Genomic DNA, 19,542 nt, shown 5'->3' with positions numbered 1-19,542 from the left:
TAGAATTCTCAAAATTTATAATTACATTTTCTAAAAGCTCTAAGTATATCTTCAAAACTTTTGAGTACATTCTTTAAAACCTCTAGGTAATCATTTTGAAAACTTTCGGGTAATCATCATTAATATTTCTTTTAAGTTGGGTAGTCTCATTTAAGGATGAAGAGCATGATCTTCCCTCTAAACCCTCCAAGTGTGTTTTCAAAACCTCCGTGTATAATTTTCAAAACCTTCAAATACAATCTCTAAAACTTCTTGGTAGAATCCTTAAAAACTCTGAGTACTTTTTCAAAACCTCTAGGTACATTCTCCAAAACCTTCGAATATCATTTTCAAAACCTTTAGGTATGTTCACTAAAACATCAAAGTAACCATCATTTAATCTTCTAGGTAACTATCTTTAAACCTTCTAGGTAATCTTGAAGATTCTTTAAGTTACGTAGCCTCATTTAAAGATGAGGAACTTTATCTTTTCTTACAAAACCTCCAAGAACACTCTTTAAAACCTCCGGATACATTCTTTAAATACTTTGAGTAATCATTCTAAAAACCTCCAAGTATATTCTCCAAAACCTTTGGGTAATCATTTTTAAAACCTCCAAGTATATTTTGCAAAACTTCTAGGTACATCTTCAAAACCTATGCATAACAATTTTAAAACATCTGGGTACATCTCAAAAACCTTCGGATAACCATCGTCAAAACTTCCATTTAATCATTTTTAATAGTTTTTTAAAGTTGCATAGCCTTGTTAAAAAATGAGGAGCATTTTCAATTTGATCAAAGCAAAGTGCCTACGCCGTTGCTCAATTCCTGATCTTCAGCAATATGAAAAGAGGGATAGTTGTAGGCACCATTTGTGTCCAGAACTTTTATTTGTATTTAAATGTTCTCCTTATATTTATGTTTTTACTTATTTTTCCTTTCATTAGATTGTTATTTGGTCTAATTTTCTTTTAGGCTCCTTTTGGCTTTCAGAGGAAGCTTAAATTGCTTTTTAATGACCTTTTAATTCTTTAAAGCTTAAGGACCCTTAACTTAATCAAAATAATATATATATATATATATATATATATATAATTCCTACTTCCATGCTGTGTTTCATGAACTACGCTCTTTTGTTTAAGTATGCGATAGTCTGTGTAGCATTTGAGTGGATGCTTCCACACAAGTTAGCCAATGTTCGGTTATATCTGATCCAACAATAATAATAACAATAAATTAGACTAAGAAAACCCTCATCAAAATCAAAAGGCATACTGAATGCCATATATACAACCACTAAGTTATAAAAAGGAAGGAAAACTATTTTATTAATATGAAATTAATTACAAAGGGACCAAGACACACCATCGTTGGGTCATAAGGGGAGCCCTAGATGATTCGCTACAAACATACCTTTACTAGTGAAGCAACCCAACAATCCACTGACTGCTCACCCCCTATAAAGAGTTTACAAGATTTTACAAATATTCTACCAATAGCCATTACAACGCTTGAAATGAAGACATCTCTTTCCTAAAGGGTCTTTCCCCCTAAAGACTTAGTAAGTATTTTTGGAGGTGCCACCACGAGCCATTACGTTGTTTGAAAGAGACATTTTCCTTACAAGTACAAAAGACTCAATCTCATGACAACTCTACATATCATAGTCTGGTACAATGTTGGCTCATGATACTATGCATGACAACCGAGGTAATTGCCATGGCAGTGAAGCTTCTTTCTCCCCAAGGCAAATCAATGCCTCTTTCTCTCAAAGAACACCATTTTTAGGTAAAACCCTTTATCTTTAAGATTCACCCTTTTCCCCTTCTTTAATTTGTGAGAAACAATAAAAATAATTTTGAAATCAAGGGTTAGGCAGCAATCTGCCAAACTTAAGAATGTTGCCATTGGCAGCAACCACCAAGGCACTGCCAATGGCAGCAAGCACAGGAAAAGGATTTTCAAAACCCTTTTCCATGCTTATAAAAGAGAAGATATTGAAAAGGGAAAAAATAGGGATTTTTTAAGGAAGAAAAAAGGGGAGAGGAAACAAGAAACCTTAAATCACTAGAGAGTGAACCCTACAGCAAAAAAATCCACCAACCATTCCACATAAAGCCACAATAAGCAAAACCTGATAACTTCAAAAAAAAAAAAAAACATAAAAACCACAATCCAAGCAAAAGAGAAAAAGACTAGCAAACTAAAATCAACCAAAAAAGAAAAAAAAAAAAAAGGTTGAAAGGGTCACGACCAAGCTACCTTGACTATGAAAGATTTTGGCTCCAAGGTTAAGGTTCTTTGGGGTCTTTCTTTGGCTAAAGGAGAGATCTTTGGGTTTAAGTGAAGAACGAAAGATCTTTGACACTACTTGAGAGGGAAAAGGAAGACAAAAAAATGGTCTAGGATTTTATTTTCAGTTTATATACCTATGTTAGCATGTGAAGCACATGTAGTTTAAGGGAGAAAAAAAAGAAGAAGAAAAAAGCAAAAAAACCAAAGGAAAATAAAGAGCATGGGGAGAAAGAGTGAGGTGTGGTGGTCAAGGCTTGAGGTGGCTTTTTGGGACGTCTAGGGTTTGAAGCCCAGCAAGTGCTTTTCGTTGTTGAAGAAAAAGGAGAACCAAGCTTAAGCCAGCGTCAAGAAAAAGGAAGAAAGGCCTAAGGAGGCATCGCTGCGCCAAGCCTATGTGGCCTATTTGATTTTGGACCTTGGGTTTGTTTGGTATGAATTTCAGTTGAGTTATTCTTTCTTGTTTTGTGAATTTGGGCTTGCGTTTACTGTTTGTACATTTTCATGTTAGTTATTTAGTTTTTGTTAGTTGTGTTAATACGTATTGAAAAAATATGCATAATATTATTAGATTAATGTGTTAAGAAAAGAAAAAATTTTAAAAAGGCAGACATATAAAAGAAATATGATAAAATAAAAAATTTAAAAATAAAATGTGTTATTTGAGTTAAACCGATGATGGAATTTTTATTCGAGACGTGAAAAGTCGTAATCTTGGATTAATTTTCTTAGGTGAGAGACTAAAATTCTATTAGGGTTTTAGTTTTAAGTCTCAATATTTCTTAATTCAAATAATATTTAAAATTAATTAATAAAAAAATGGAATGTTGTTGGGTAGAAATAAAAAAATAAAGATATTCAGGCTTAAAATATATATATATATATATATAGAATATGCATGCTTTTAAAATAAAACACATAATGGTATGAAACATATTATTTTGATTATACTAAAGATGGAATTTTTACTTGGGATGCGAGAAGTCCCAATCTCTAGTTAATTTTCTTAAGTAAGGGATTTAATTTAAACTCCACCAACAAAATGGAAGGGTTTTAATTTTAAATCCCAATATTTTAATCCAAATATATATTTTTTTAAAAATATTGATCAAAAGGATATTAATAAAATAAAAACAGCATAAAATAGAAATAAAATAAAAAAATAAAATGATAATTAATAATGAACATATGGTATAAATAACAATTAATACTTTAATTTATAGCTTGCCACGCACCATCATTACACTATTTAAATGTCATATCATTTCGATATATTCTGTACACAAGTCAGGCCCCAATGATGGGACTTTTCAAGAGGCTTGCAAAAGCGAGTTCACTTGAAAAATTTCCTAAGTGAAAGAATATTCTTGAGTCCTACCAGTATGATAGAAGAGCTCGAAGAATGTTCTTAATAAAAGACCTTTACTCGTACTAGGATTTGCATTCTTGAAATTATTGTTTTTACCCTCAAATGATTACCCTGACGATGGGATATACTTGATAAGATTGTGAAGGCAAGTTTTCCCGAGTAATTCCCTAGGAGAAAGAGTATTCTTAGATCTTACCATTATAATGGGTGAATTCGAGAAATATTCTCAATAAAAGGTTGTCATTTGATAGTTATTGAGATTTATATCATGCATTCCATAATTGCATCACATGTACATCACACAAATAAACTGAATAATGCACTTCAGGTCGTGAATAAACCAAAAATAATGTAACGAATAATGATTAAGGGAAGTAGGATAAAAATCAAGAATTAAGGGAAAGTAAGGATAACATATGATTAATTGGTATTGTTTTTTGAATAGGTGTCGTAAGGGTGCTAATACTTTCCCCACATGTAATAGTACTTTTGAACCCAAACATTGTTCTGTCGACCGGAGCTTATTTCATTAAAATGAATTTAGGTAAAACTTAAGGTAACATTTTAAAGAAATAAACTCAAATAGATGGCCAATTGCACCTCAATAAAAAAGATTAGTGTCGACTCCATTTCACGTCTAGCGGTTGAGTTCCCGAACCTGCACATTATGACAAAAATTATTGGTAAAGGCTAAGTCTTCCTCTTCGCTCTTATCTTTTTGGTGGCTCACAATAGGCAGAAACCATTCATTAGAAGTGAAGAGAGGACCTAGCCAAATATAAAAATAATAACCCTAGAAGCCTCCCATTAAAGGCTTATTAGGCTAAGGCCTACACAATCACTAAACTATACTGACCCAATAAGACGTGCAAAGTCCATCATCAATAAATCACTTTAATAGTAATTGGGTTCTCATACTTTGTCTTACAATAGGACTAAATTATTAATTTGTTTTATTAAACTGAAATTACCAATTAATAGTAGCTCATATAATAGAAAATTTTAACAATATATGCTATTTTTTGCAAAAAGTTGTTAAAAATTCCCTAATTTCTGTCATCCTTTTGGAAGGGAACTAAAGAAAAGGATTAAAGGGGGTGGGAGAAAAGGGGATCGAGTAGTTAATGCCCCACTAAACTTCAAGTTAATAGCTAATATGGGGAGAGGGATACATAAGTCACTTATTAACTGGTAGCTAGGTTAAGATAATCTAATTAATGGTTATAAATTCTCAAACCTAATCTAAATAGGTTAAGAGATAATTTTTTAATATTTTTAAATAAAATAATAATAACAAAATGAAAATTACAAAAGAGGGGGAGGTTGATTGCCATTGGAAAATGTGACAAATGGAAGAAAAAGACAATGAATAAATAAATATATAAATAAGAGAATTTTTTTTGGAGTGAATAAATAGGAGGATATTAACAAATATGAAGTCAAGAATTATTAATTAAGGTTAAGATAGAATAATTAATTGATACAGATTTTTGAATGGGTGTCGTGGGTGCTAGTACCTTCCCGCGTGTAACTATACTCCTAAATTCTAAAATTGTTTTGTAGATTAGAACTTAGGTTAGGTTAAGTTTAGGATGTCATTTTTAAAAAAATAGATTCATATAGGTAACCAATTACCCTTAAATTAAAAGTTTGGTAGCAACTTTATTTCATGTTAAGCGATCGAATTTCCCGACCTGCACGTTATGACAATTGTTAATGTGATCAATTAATGGTTATGACTTCTTTGTTGGAAGGATCAAGGCTTTAAATCTGACACTTTCTCCATTAATTTGATGTTGCTCAATTATTAAGAAAAAGAAAAATTGATTGTCAACGCACATTTTTTTTATGAACTCCAATTTAATGAACAAATGTAATTTCAACTTTTTTCATTCATACGATACATTTGTGATTTCTTTTTTCTCAATTCATTAGTGTGGATACCTTTTTTTTCCCATAATTAGCACCTTATAGATAACATTTGTTCTCACAATGAGTTAAACTATTAATTTTGTAAGTGTGAAAAAATAAGTTAAGTTTGAATTAAGAGTATTTTTGGTAATTTTATTAGACAAAATTAACAATTAAACCCTTTTAAGTATGTTAATTGAAAAAACAAAACATACCACAAGATATTAGGTGAAAAAAGCTGAAATTAAATATAAATTAATTATTTAGTAACTAATAACCTTGAATTATGTGGTGTTAGGTGGACTTGAACTAAAAATCTAAGTTCAGGTTAGACTTAAAGTGGTCCGAGCTTACAGGCCTAGACGGGTCGACAAGGGATTTATCAACTCCTGTTAGGCTGCACATTATTTTTGCATTCTATTTAAAGGTGTTAATTTAGAGGTTTCCATGGCTATTGTTAGGGGTGAGAAAAATCAATCTAAACCAATTATTCATTCAAATTAAACGTGATTTGAGTAAAATGATTCGGTCTAATTGATTCACTGGATTAATTGGTCCAAAATGTTTGGTTCAATTGATTTTTTGTTCGATTTTCGATTTTAAAATTTTTTGACCAATCCACCCAAAAAATCAAACTAGTTTTTTATATATATTAAGAAGAATTGATAATAAACTTAATTAATAATATACTTAAAATATATTAGGGTATTACATATACATATACAAATCATAATCATAGCAATTTAATATTAGTTATATATATTTATTTATAAATCTGTATTAATATAAAATTACAAGTTATATGTTTTAAATGATATAACTTATATGTTAATATTATAATATATTATAGTAAATATCCTACATATTAATATGTTATAGTTATTACATTTTAATAATGTTTCATAATATAAAATATTATGAATACATATATAATTGTATAAATATATTATATATATTTAATTTATATATAAACATTATTATAATTTATAATAAACTTATTAAGTGTAATTATATAAATAAATATGAAATTAATGACATAACTTATATGATATAATGTTTTATATCAAAGTTTGTATAAATAATAACTAATTATAAACAATATATTATAAAATTTAAGGTGATAACTAATAAACTTATTAAGTGTAATCATATAAATAAAGTTTATTATAAATTATAGTAATATTTATGTATAAATTAAATATATATAATTATATATATTCATAACATTTTATGTTACGAAACATTAGTAAAGTGTAATAATTATAACATATTAATGTGTAGAATATTTATTATCATATATTATAATATTAACATATAAGTTATATCATTTAAAATATATAACTTGTAATTTCATATTAATACAAATTTATAAATAAATATATATAACTAATATTAAATTGCTATGATTATGATTTGTATATGTACATATAATGCCCTAATATATATTAAGTATATTATTAATTAAGTTTACTATTAATTCTTGTTAATATATATAAAAAATTTGTATATATTAATATATATATATATATAATTAGTTTGGTTTTTTGGGTGGATTAGTCCAAAAATTTTAAAATCAAGAATCGATCAAAAAATTAGTTGGACCAAATATTTTTGATCAATTAGACCGAATCGTTTTACCCAAATCACATTAAGTTTGGGTAAGTAATTGGTCTGAATTGATTTTACTCATCTCTATTTTAAACTACCTAATGGTAGACTTGACTAAGAAATTCAATCCAAAGACATGCGAAATAGCCTGAGCTTATAAGCTCAGACGGGTAGCTTGGTCCTTAAGTGACTCTAGTCATAAGTCATGGCTCCCTAACTTTACCATTTACATATTCTGGATAATGGTAGTAATGTCAACGCTAAATCCAAATATCTAGTAAGTTTTCTTGACATTTACTCGTTAATATAGATAACAGCAAGGGTAAGCATCCATATATATATATTCAACATCAAGCGGACATCATAACCCAACCCCCTCTAAATCTTCTTTATAGTCAAAAGTTGGGTGGCAGAATATTTCCAAAGGATTAGTGTGATTAGTATGGAATTTGGTATAGTTTCAAGAGAAATCATCAAACCTTCTTCACCAGGACTCCATCTTCTGAAACCATTCCAACTTTCCTTTTTGGACCAACTCATTCCCAATGCAGCCTTTGTTCCACTCATTCTCTTTTACCGTATCAAAGATAATGCCCATTTTAATAACTTACACATCTCAGCTAAACTCAAAAAATCACTCTCTGATACTCTAAATTCCTTATACCCGGTCTCTGGCAGAGTAAAAAACAACCTTTTTATCGATGATTTTGAGCAAGGTGTTCCATATATTGAAGCTCATGTGGGAAGTCGTATGTCTGATTTCCTTCAGCATCCGAAGCTGGAGTTGCTTAACCAATTTGTTCCATTCCAACCCCAGGAATCAAACGCTGAATCCATTGCTCTGCTAGCAATACAGCTAAACGTTTTTGATTGTGGGAGCGTAGCACTCGGTATGGTGGCTTCGCACAAGATCTTTGATGGAAGCACCCTGAGTCTTTTCCTTAAAAGTTGGGTGGCTGCGTCACGGGGTTGTCATGACAACGTAGTACATCCCCGTATGTTTGAGGGAGCATTACGTTTCCCTCCAGACGAATCATTGCTAAAGAAGTATATATCTTTTGCAGAAAGCTCTTGGTTTAACCAAGGTAAGTATAAGATGATGAGATTTGTGTTTGATGCTAGGGCCATTGCCACCTTAAAGGGTAAAGCAAAAAGCGAAAATGTTGTAAATCCAACTCGGATTGATGCAATGACTGGTTTCATATGGAAATCTATCCTGGCTGCTTCCAAGAAAGCATCTGTCGGTGCCTATAAACCCTCCATGTTTGTCCAAGCAGTTAACATTAGGGAAAAAATGATGCCACCTTTATCTAGTAATTTTATTGGGAACGGCTTCTTGTGGGCATATGCAGTCTGCGACTTCGCTAATATTGATGCAGAGTTACATGAACATGTAATCTTATTAAGAGAAGCATATGCAAAAACTGAGAGTTTCCTGAATGTTCACCGAGGTGATAGAAGGCTTCAAGGCATTTCTGAGTACCTCAAATCCTTGGAAGAGACCTCCAAGGAAAACCCAGAAGATTTTTGCTTTTCAAGTTGGTTAAATTTTGGTTTTGGTGAAGCCGATTTTGGATGGGGAAAACCTGTTTGGGTTGGGCTTGTAGGGGAAATTGGTGCAATGGTCAGGAGCTCCATCGTATTCCAAAAAGCTGATTGGAACGCTGGAGGAATAGAAACTTGGATAACCCTGCGTGAAAAAGAAATGGAAATACTGGAAAATGATCCTGATTTCCTTCAATATGCTTCCCCAAACCCCAGTATAATAATCCCATCTGATTGCCTTTGATAGCTTATTATGCAACATGCATGGTAAATATGAGTCGAGCTAGGATATTGAATTTTATGCATGATGAATCACTCTTGGCTCATAAATCTAGCTTGTAAGTTTTCTTTCTTTTTTTTTTTTTGTAATTTGGTATTTTATTGAATAAGCAGTAAGGATGCCACGGAGAGTCTTCTACTTTAGTGGTAAGGGACTCCTTTTGGCATAGAAGCTAGCTTAATAGAGTCAAAACAAAATATTTACAATAAATCGAAGCTGCTCAATGAGAAGTTGGCAGCATCCGGCAGAAACAGCTCCTGGTAAAAAGATCCGGCTGAACAACATCGTAGAAAGAAAGCTGGAGCAAACCGAAGAAAAAAGAATGGTAGCTCCTCCAGACAAGATTGATAATCAAATTTGATTTCTTATTCTTGATCGCAATCTTTGTTTCATTATCTGGTATCGCATCTTATCATAAACAACTGATATCGGAAAATTTAGTATTATCTCGTAAAATTGGATCACTTTGACGATGATATCATATAAAGCTACTCCTTTGGTCCTATAATATTATCTTATTTGCATAATTTTAGTTGTCCCAAATTAATTTTTTTACAAAAAGTAAAAAAAAAAAAAAATCATTTTCATCACTTTTCCTTATTACCCTTAAATATAACTATCTACTATTTTTTATTTTAGTTTTTCAAGGACAAATTTGTAAATAAAATTTATAAACAATGAAAATCAAAATTCAATTTAAAATTTTTTAAACTTTTGTGTAAAACTAAAATCAAACATTATATATGAGACGGAAAGAATAATATTATTAACCAAACTTCCGACTCTCCTTAGCATTCATAATTGGATGATAGTAATATTACCCTGGATTGTTATTCAATTTTTTCATCTTTAACTTTCTTTTTATCTTTTAAATAATAGTTGTAGCATACGTTTTAAAAACTTTAAATCAAAAAATGGGGCTTAGCAGAAAGCCAAAACGACCAACCATGACAAAACATCAAACACCTAAAAAGAAACAAAATAAGCAGCTCCTTCTAAATACAATGACTCCATAACATAATTTTTATTTTGTGCTTACATGTATAAACAAACAAAATGTAAAATTACATGTATAATTTATACTTATTTAAGCCTTCCTTTTATATATAGTGTCATTCGAATGAAGAAGATATTAAGTAGTTCATGCGTGACAAACATCAAGAAAGCACTTGCCAAATATATGTATGGACTGACAATATTTATTTGTAACTATGTTGCTCGCATATCCAATGTATATATGCACGACTAGGCTTCGCAACATTTTTGCACAATTAGCAGCCACAACCTACAGCTTAGATACGCCTTTCTCCTTCATGACATACCTTCTTAAACCAGGAATATGCACATTTACAATGTAATGCTTCCAATCTATGCTTTTCACGTCAAACCCAAACTTCTCCTTCTCCACTTCAGACATGCTTTCCAGTAATTTTTGTGTATTGTTGGTACTGAACCTGGCAGTTATTTGGTGTAATATATATCTAATTATTGGTATATATGAAGTTGAAATGTATGCCTGGCCAAATAAATTGAAAATAACTAATCAAATTGTCTGATCAATTTTTTTTTTCCAATTTTTGATCTAAAAGTATGATGAAAGTGTTTAGAATAACATAAACGTGAAGCAAATGGACAATCAAAGAGCAACTATAGGTTTTTCTTTCCTTTTTAATTTGAAAATTGAGGAACTCAAACCCAATTCTTTTGATAGAAGCGTACATTTGGGAGGGAGAAGGGGCAGGGATGAATCTAGGATTGATATTCGATGGGTCAAATTTTCATAATAGAATAACGTTTATATAGTATTATTTATATATAACTTCATTAAAAAAAAATTTTTTGATGAAAATTCTTTGAACTTAGCATTTCTTTAATTTCTTTAATTCTTGGCTTTTTTTCTTATTTTAGTTATGGAAAAACTATATATTATGGGAGAAATATGTCAAGAAACGTTACTACAACATTTTTCACCTTTGGCTGCAAAAAAAATTGCAGCTATAGGTGAAAAATGTGCAGCCTTAGGTTAAGGCTGCACATTTTCTAGGTGCAGCCTTAGCCAATGTATGGAAAAGTATGGCTGCACTTGTTTATGGGATTCAACAGCAAAATTAAAGTGCAGCTGTATACTATATGACTGCAATCTTAAATCATATGACAGCATATAAAATGTGCAGCTAAAAGCTATACGATAGAGACACCAAAACCTTCTAATATTCAATAAGTTTTATTATATAAACAAAATGCTCACAAACCATAAAGTGCCTCTAAAATCAAATTGCAGCAAGTAATGCCTCAAAAGTCAAATGTCACAAAAACCATTTTCAACTTGGAACATGGACCCTCGAGGTCTTTACAACGTGTACAATATGGGGTTTCATTAAAAATGATCAACTAATTTTAGTAGTCTCTCTTTCTCTCTTCTTCTCTCCAATTCCTCTCTGTACATATTTGTTTGTCCATTCTCCAACCTAATAAAACCATCTGACATTACAGTTACCATCACCACCAACCCACCATCACCACGCCAAGTAGAGGTGATTTTGGCAGAGAGGACAACCATAATCAATCGACGATCAACATAAGAGTTTTTGGTGAAATAGGAATGTTTGGGACCAGATGAAATCACCTAGGAGAAGGAAACCGATCTCTATGCCTTTAAGTAGAAGATTGAAGAGTTCCAAGTCAACTAGCCAATGAAGATGTCAACAGATTGAGTGGGGGAGGATATCATGACCTAACCTTATATAGAGCTATGACAAGGTAGAACTACCTAGGAGATTAAGTCTTTTGTACCCTCAAGGGAGATGTCCCTTGTTAAACATTGTAATGGCACTTGGTAACATCTCTATAAATTCTTATTAGATCTTTAGGGCAAAATTCCTTTAGAAAAAGAATGTCCCCATCTCACTTGTTGTAATGGCTTTTGATGAAATACTTGTAAAACCTCATAAACTCTTTATAGGAGTTTAGCAGTCGACGAATTGTTTGGCTGCCTCACTAGTAAAGGCATGTCCATAGTGAACCATCTAAGGCTACCCTTATGGCCCGACGATGGAGAGTCTTGGTCTCTTTGTATTTATCTTGATATTAATAAAATATTTTCTTTATGTGGCTTTAGTGATTGCACATATGGAATTCGTTATACCTTATGATTTCGATGTTACATTGCCTTACACTAATTTGTGACTATTATTGATGTTTGTTCAGATATACATAAGTTATTAGTTGGTTTGTGGGAAACATCCACTTAAGCGTCATACGGACTATCGCGTACTTAAGCGAGGTAGAACTTTGGGGAGTATACTAGGTATTGAGCCTAGCTTGGGACTTAGGCCATTGAAAGATTGATCTTCAAGTTGACAGTAAACTTGGACACAAACCATTACTTACTCATTGATTCATCCATCTTTCAATTCGAACGTAATTCAAGCAATTCATAGTCTACTTCATCATCAATGGGAAGTCCATTTCCATCATGTTTTCAAGGAAATGTGCTAGTTGACTTTATGGCAAACAAAGGTTTTTCTACAAATAAAGGATTTGCTTTTTTTGACAGTCCAACTGGAGCTTGGGACTTGATGATGAATGATGTGATAGAAGTTTATTTTCCTCAAATGATTAGATTGTAAAATATTATTTCCCAAAAAAAAAAAAAAAGCAGCATCATTGAAGTAAAGATGTTATCGTGAGAAAAGAAAAGTGCGGTGACTTATAGTTGAAACACCAAAAAAAAAAAAAAGGAACTCGTGAATTTTCATTGAAAACTTTTGTACATGTATTTGCAATTAAAAGAATGGATTTTTGCATATAGAAAAGTAAAGCTACATTAAGTTGATATTTTTATTTTTTTTGCAAAAAATAAAAAAATTATATAAAAAAACACTAACAAAGAACAAAAAATGAAAAGAAAAAATATCTCAACCAAACAAATGATAAATAAAAAATCTAAGAAAGAGAGATTTAATATGATAATATTGTGTGTGTGTATATATATATATATATATATATATATATCATCATTAATGTCATAAATACAATCTTTCTAACCTCAAAGAGGGACAATCCAATAGTAAATTAAAGCTTGAATTTTCAATCTAGAGATTTCAAGTTCGAACCTTCAGCTGGAGCCCAAACTCATAAATTCCAACATAAAACAAATACAGTCTCTTTGCACTTTCTTTCTATATCAACTTTAGTTGTTAGTTGCCAATTGCAAGTACAATCAATTTGCTTTTCTCATTACTCCCAGCAAACCAATTGCAGGTGCAATTACTTGGTTTTTCTTATAATTTCGAGTAAAAGATAGCGATTTATGAACCGATAGAAGCCTAATCTGAAGATGTAGACACCGAAAATTACTTCGGTGGTGGATTTTTTTTTTGTTTATTTGGAGACAAAAAGAGGTTGAATTTAACTTTATAATGTATTCACCTATTATTAAGTCAATTGTTTGATTATATTTTAATTTTAGAAATCAAACTAAAAAAGAATTTATTTTTTTGTGAAAACTCCTTAATGCTAGTTGAAGTATCAGACATAGAATTTGTCTAAAACTATAGTTTATAAATTTAAAATTTTGTTTGATTGATATTTTTATTTATTTTTTATATAAAAAAGAATAAATATAAAAAGCGAAAGGCAAAAGTTCATAAAAATATTCAATCATATAAAAAGACTCTGTTCTGAAAAGTCAAATCATTTAAAAGCATGACATGGTCCACACCGTATATCAAATAGTCAAATATTTTTCAGTCATTTAAAACTTGATGATCCCACAGGCAGTTTTTTAATGTAGCCGTGGGCTCTTTTTGTCTCATCCTTATCTCTTTTTGGTGTATAATACATCTTAACTATTTCTAAAAACAAAACAAAAAAAAATTGATGATCCACAATGTAACAGCTAGTCAGATACCCAAAAACAATTGAGGATGTCAACAAAGTAGTGGTTGGCTTTATATAAAAAAAAATTCAGTGAGCTTAAATCAATCGAGGTGCAGTACAAGACAACTTAATAAATGAAAGTGTCGATGCTGCAATCGTACACGTACAATCCCTGCATTGTGTATTTAATATATGGAAACGGATCTATATCACAATATGAAATTTAGAAGCAGGCTCGTATGTTGGCGACACGGGTTCAAAAGAATATGAATGGGATTTCTGAGTTTCAACAGGTATTCTATGACATTTTTTAAAAGGTTTGGGAGTGAATGAGAAAGAGACGTGGGGAGAAGACAGAAGCCAGGGGAGAGGAGTAAGAAGTTTTATAAGATAGAATATAGAGATCGTAAATCATTAATTTTTTTTTTCAATGAGTTTGATATTGTACTGACTAGGGATATATATACAAATATATGAAGATATAAATGATAACAATATAATTACAATTATAAATATAGTAGTAAATCAAATATATGTTAAGATACTCCAAAGAATCTGCAAAGAATATGCAATTCAGTAGTAGATCAAGTCAGTCTGCATTACAGCCTTAATTCTTAACTTGTGCTTGGCATTCGTCAAGTCTCTTTACGCTCCCCCTCAAACAGGGTTGGGGAGTCAAAGACCTAGTTTGACAATGGATGGACACCTAAGATATATAAGGCTTATGAAGAACATCACGCGCTTGATGTTTTGAGGATTGTGTAACAAGAGATTCAAGGACCATTTTTACGCGAACAAAGTGATAATCGATTTCAATGTGATTAGTTCTTTCATGAAATGCTGGGTTGATGGAGAGATGCAAAGTGGACATGTGAATGGTAATATTGCATAGAAAAAGACAACCAAGTGATTTCCACTGTAGTAGAAGAAAGAGCACGATACTCGACCACGGCACTGGAGTGAGGAATAGTTGGTTGTTTCTTGACACTTCAGGAAATAGGATTACTACCGAGGAACGTGCAAAATGCTGTTGTAGACTGTTGAGTATATGCTTGACCAGTTGAAAATGATGATTGTTAGTATTATGCATGAATTGGCAAACATTATTCACACTAAAGGAGCTGTTAGGTCATGTGAAAGTCAGATATTGCGAACTTCCCACAATACTTTTAGGGTATGTTAAGTAGTGAAGTGCCACATTTGATAGCTGGAATATGGCCAGGAAGTGTCAAATCTGGCACTTCCTCGACCAGATACAACGAAGGATGTTGAATTCAAGGCTTTTCACAGTCGGATTTGGTCGTGGAAAGCGTTGATCTGATGCTGCCACCGTCACCTAAGAGAAAGAGAAAGGCAAATGAGTCGTGAGAGGAAAAATTTGTGAAAAATGAATAAATTGCATCTTATATAACATGATAATTTTTAAAATTAATGAAGCACATTTTTATCCATTAATATTTTTAGCCTGTTCCTTCCCTCTCGAAATAGACATTACCAAGTGGGAAGTTACACCTTCAGGTCCTAGCTGACATATTGGTTAATGCTACCTTGGTAGCAATGGCAAAGCACATTGGTATAACAAAGAAAGGAGACATCAACATCTACCATGTTGTGAGTTCCATTTCAAACCCATTAGTTTTGCAGGATTTGGATACTATAATGTACCAAAACTTTAATCTTGGCCCTTCACAGACAAAAACGGCAGGCCAATCCATGTTTCAAAAATGAAGACCTTCACCTCAATGGAAGTTTTTGTTGCTCATATTTGGAGAGAAGTCGCTTAACTGGCTACAACCTCTTCAAACACTAAACTTGTCTGAACATATAAAGTTTACCAGTCAAGCAAAATACATGGCGACTGTTTACGCGTCATACAATTTTTACAGTTATTGGTGTAGTATATATTCTTGCAACTTTGCCAAAATGCGAAAGTTGATCACTTTTTTATTGATGCGGTGGCTTATGTTTTGATTTTTTTGACAACTATACAAATTTGGATAAATAATTCTATTCCTACTAAGCAATTCCTTGCCTCCCCTGATGTTTCTCTTAATGATGATCAAATTTCTTGTGTTTGGTGTGGTTCGGAGTTGGAAACTTGCAGCCATACTCTTATCACATGTTCTTTTAGCTGGAAAGTTTGGTGTCTTGTTCTTAATTGGAGGGGAATTTCATGTGACACAGCGAGTTAGTGTGAAAACAAAAGCTTGCACTTGACAAATCTTTTAAGATTGATAACCAAGTTTCAAACACAGAAACTTACACTCAAAATTTGAGAGAAAATAGAATATTATTCAATAATTCAAAGAAAATAAGTTAAGTTGTCTAATAACTAAGTTTAAGAGTGCTATTTATAATAGTCTAATCCTACTTAATCTAAAGTTGGAGTACAAATAAAATAAATTAAAATAAGGAAGTATGCTACCCTAGACTTCCTTGGAGTACAAGAAAAGTAAATTCTTAAACCCATATTTACTTGTCATCCAAGTAAAATAAAATAAAAATAAAATCCTAAATACTAAATAAGAAAAATATTAAATATTAAAATTACTTGTTAGACCATTAGACTATCTATGTCATTCCCCTCCACTTGAGAAAAACTCGACCTCGAGTTTACCGGTATTTCTAAATATAAAGGTTCATCTGATGAATGAAATTGGTAAATATCCGCCACCTTAAGTGTCTTGAAAATTCCCATTGTGTCTAGCAGATCTACAACATATACATTGTCATTAATCTTCTTCAAAATCTGGTATGGTCCATACTTCTTAGCCTGCACTTTACTATAAGTTCTTACTGGAAACCTTTCTTTTCATAAAAACACCATCACCGAATCTTTTACTTCAAAAATCAAATTTCTGTAATGTTGGTCTGCAGCTTTCTTGTACTTGGCATTAGCTTGCTCTAATTTCTCTTTCACCTTTGCTTGAGCATCTTGCCATTGATTAGCCATATTTTTAGCAACTACACTAAATCGAGGAACTTTAGGCAACTTGATCAAGTCAAGAGCATGTTGTGGCGACTTTATGTACACAATAGAAAATGGAGATTTTCCTATGGCACTACAAACAGCACTATTATAAGCAAACTCTACTTATGCCAATACAAAGTCCCACTGCTTCAGTCTATCTCCACAAATACTACGAATCAAATTACCAAGGGTTCTATTTACTAATTCAGTTTGGCCATCAGTTTGTGGATGAGCTGTGCTATTGTAATTCAATGATAAATCAAACATCTTCCACAAAGTCCTCCAAAAATGGCCAAGAAACTTGTTGCCCCTATCTAAAGTGATGGTTTTAGGAATATTTTAGGGAGAATATTTCCCTAGTTTCTTTTTACTTTGCTTGTACTTCAAGGAAGTCTAGGGTTAAAATACTTCCTTATTTACTATTTTCTTTACTTGCACACCAAGTAGGTTTAGGTTGAATTGGCTATTATAAGTACTTTACTTGCACACCAAGTAAGTTTAGGTTTAGTTAGCTATTATAAATAGCCCCATATGTAATTCTTTATTTTTTGATCAAGCAGTTTAATTCTTTGCTTAGATCTTGAATATTTTCTACATGGTATCAAAGCATTTCTAATATGAAAGGAAGTCTCTAATGTGAATCTTGTACTCAAAAATCACCATCACATTTTTTTCTTTCTTCTATTCATCTGAAACTGCATGGCAAAAACCAATTCCATTGTTTCAACCAAACCAAGCAATTCGATGGTTCCAACCATACCTGGCAACCCAACACCACCAATTATTGTTCACAAGGACAATTTTGTGTTTCTTATCGGTATTATACTGGATGAGACAAATTACTCATTGCGGTCTCAATTCATGAAGATACGTATTGGTGCTCGCAGCGAAGTTAGATATCTCACCGGAAAAGCAAAAAAGCCTACACCCAGATATTTAAATCTTGGAACATGGATTATTGAAGATAACAAAGTAAAAAGCTGGCTTATTGATTTAATGAGTCCATCACTGATGCAATAATTTATTCGTCTTCCCACAGCCAAGGAAATATGGGAAGCTGTATCAAAAACATTTTATTATGGATTGAACGAGACTTGTATTTTTTTAATTGAATTAAATATGTTTCTCTACCAAACAAAATGGTCGACCATTATCAATATATTATAATGAACTTGTGGCTATTTTTTAGGAAATTGGTCACAGGACTATGTCGCAAGAAGGAACAGTTGAAGGTGTAGTTCAATTGCACTCCGCGATGGCTAGACTTCGAGTCCATATTTTTCTAAGTGGACTTGACTCTGAATTTGATCAGGTTTGTGGAGAAATCTTACGAAAAGATCCAAAACTTTATTTGGAAAGCACATATGCTTATGTCAAGAAAGAATATCAACAAAGACAAATAATGGGAGGCTCTCATTTGAATCTTAAGAGCACAACTATGCTAGCCAACCGAACTCAACAAGGACCATCATCTAGCTCCTTTAAGAATTGAAGTAATCAATCAACCAAAAAATCTGACATTCTGGTATGTACTCATTGTGGTGAAACAAGTCATTCGAAACAATGATGTTATGAAATCAATGGCTATCCTGAGTGGTGGGACTTCACAAAGAAACCTAGAAAGAAGATTACAGGGAAAGCCATGGTGACATCCATAAAAGAAAAACAATCAAAGCCTACGGCAAACATTGCCTACTCAAGTATAGGTGGTAAAGCATCGGTATTCTCTACAACTTCTAAGAATAATACTTGGATTATTGATACAGGTACATCTGACCATATGACTAAGGACTTTAGTCAGTTACAATCAATCCTCCCTTCTTCTCAATCTGTTATCTCTGCAGCTAATGGTAGTACATGTCATGTTATTGGAAAGGGATCTGTCATATTATCCAATATTCTTACATTGGAAATAGTTCTTGTTGTTCCATCCCTTGAATGTAATCTTTTGTTTGTTAGCCAAACTACCTCTACTCTTGATTGCACTACAACCTTTTGGCCCTCATTTTTCATTTTTCAATACATTCTGACTCGGAAGGTTATTGGTTATGGTGTTAAGTGGGGCAAACTCTATTATTTGCAGTTAACAGAAAGTGGGAGACCAAAATTCAGCAAGGCGAATATAACTAGAAATAAAGACAAAGCTCGAGTGACTATATGGTTATGGCGTTGAAGATTGGGAAATCTTTCTTTTGGTTATCTTAGGAAGTTATAACCACATCTATTTTCAAGTTTGAATAACTTGGATTTTCATTGTGATATTTGCGAACTAGTTAAGAGCCATCGTATTTCTTATCCACTAAGTTTGAATAAAAGCTTAAAACTTTTTGCGTTATTCACTCTGATGTTTGGGGTCCTACAAAAATTCCTTCTATCTCTAAAGCTCGTTACTTTGTTACATTTATTGATAAATGCACTAGGATGACTTGGATATCTCTGCTCAAAATAAAAGTGATGTATGCATAGCATTTTAGAAATTTTATACTATGGTGGGCACTCAGTACCAAAAGTAAATTCGTGCTTTACAACAAACAATGGTACTGAGTATGATGGATCTCTTAACGATTTTTTGAGCATCATGGGATTCGTCATCAAACTTCTTGTACCTATAATCCGCAGCAAAATGGATTGGCAAAGAGGAAAAATAGATAGATATTGGAAGTGGTTCGTGCCTCTCTTTGGCATGAACATGCCTCAATTTTA

The 19,542-nt window shown here is 32.1% G+C and overlaps 1 protein-coding gene and 1 pseudogene across 1 annotated transcript; both read left to right on the top strand.

Annotated features, from left to right (window-relative positions):
* The first annotated feature begins 7,552 nt into the window (after positions 1–7,552).
* Positions 7,553–9,320, top strand: LOC18599184 (akuammiline synthase 2-like). The gene has a single exon (XM_018121247.2). The coding sequence runs from the start codon at positions 7,605–7,607 to the stop codon at positions 8,949–8,951; it is 1,347 nt and encodes a 448-aa protein (XP_017976736.2). The 5' UTR covers positions 7,553–7,604; the 3' UTR covers positions 8,952–9,320.
* An 8,198-nt stretch (positions 9,321–17,518) lies between these two features.
* On the top strand, positions 17,519–19,012 carry LOC148762839 (uncharacterized; annotated as a pseudogene).
* The last annotated feature ends 530 nt before the right edge of the window (positions 19,013–19,542 follow it).

Source organism: Theobroma cacao, chromosome 5 (assembly GCF_053813885.1).
Source record: "Theobroma cacao isolate CCN51 chromosome 5, ASM5381388v1, whole genome shotgun sequence".
NCBI classification, from domain to species: domain Eukaryota; kingdom Viridiplantae; phylum Streptophyta; class Magnoliopsida; order Malvales; family Malvaceae; genus Theobroma; species Theobroma cacao.
The sequence above is the reverse complement of the archived record's forward strand: the minus strand, read 5'-3'. Positions and strand labels throughout refer to the sequence as shown.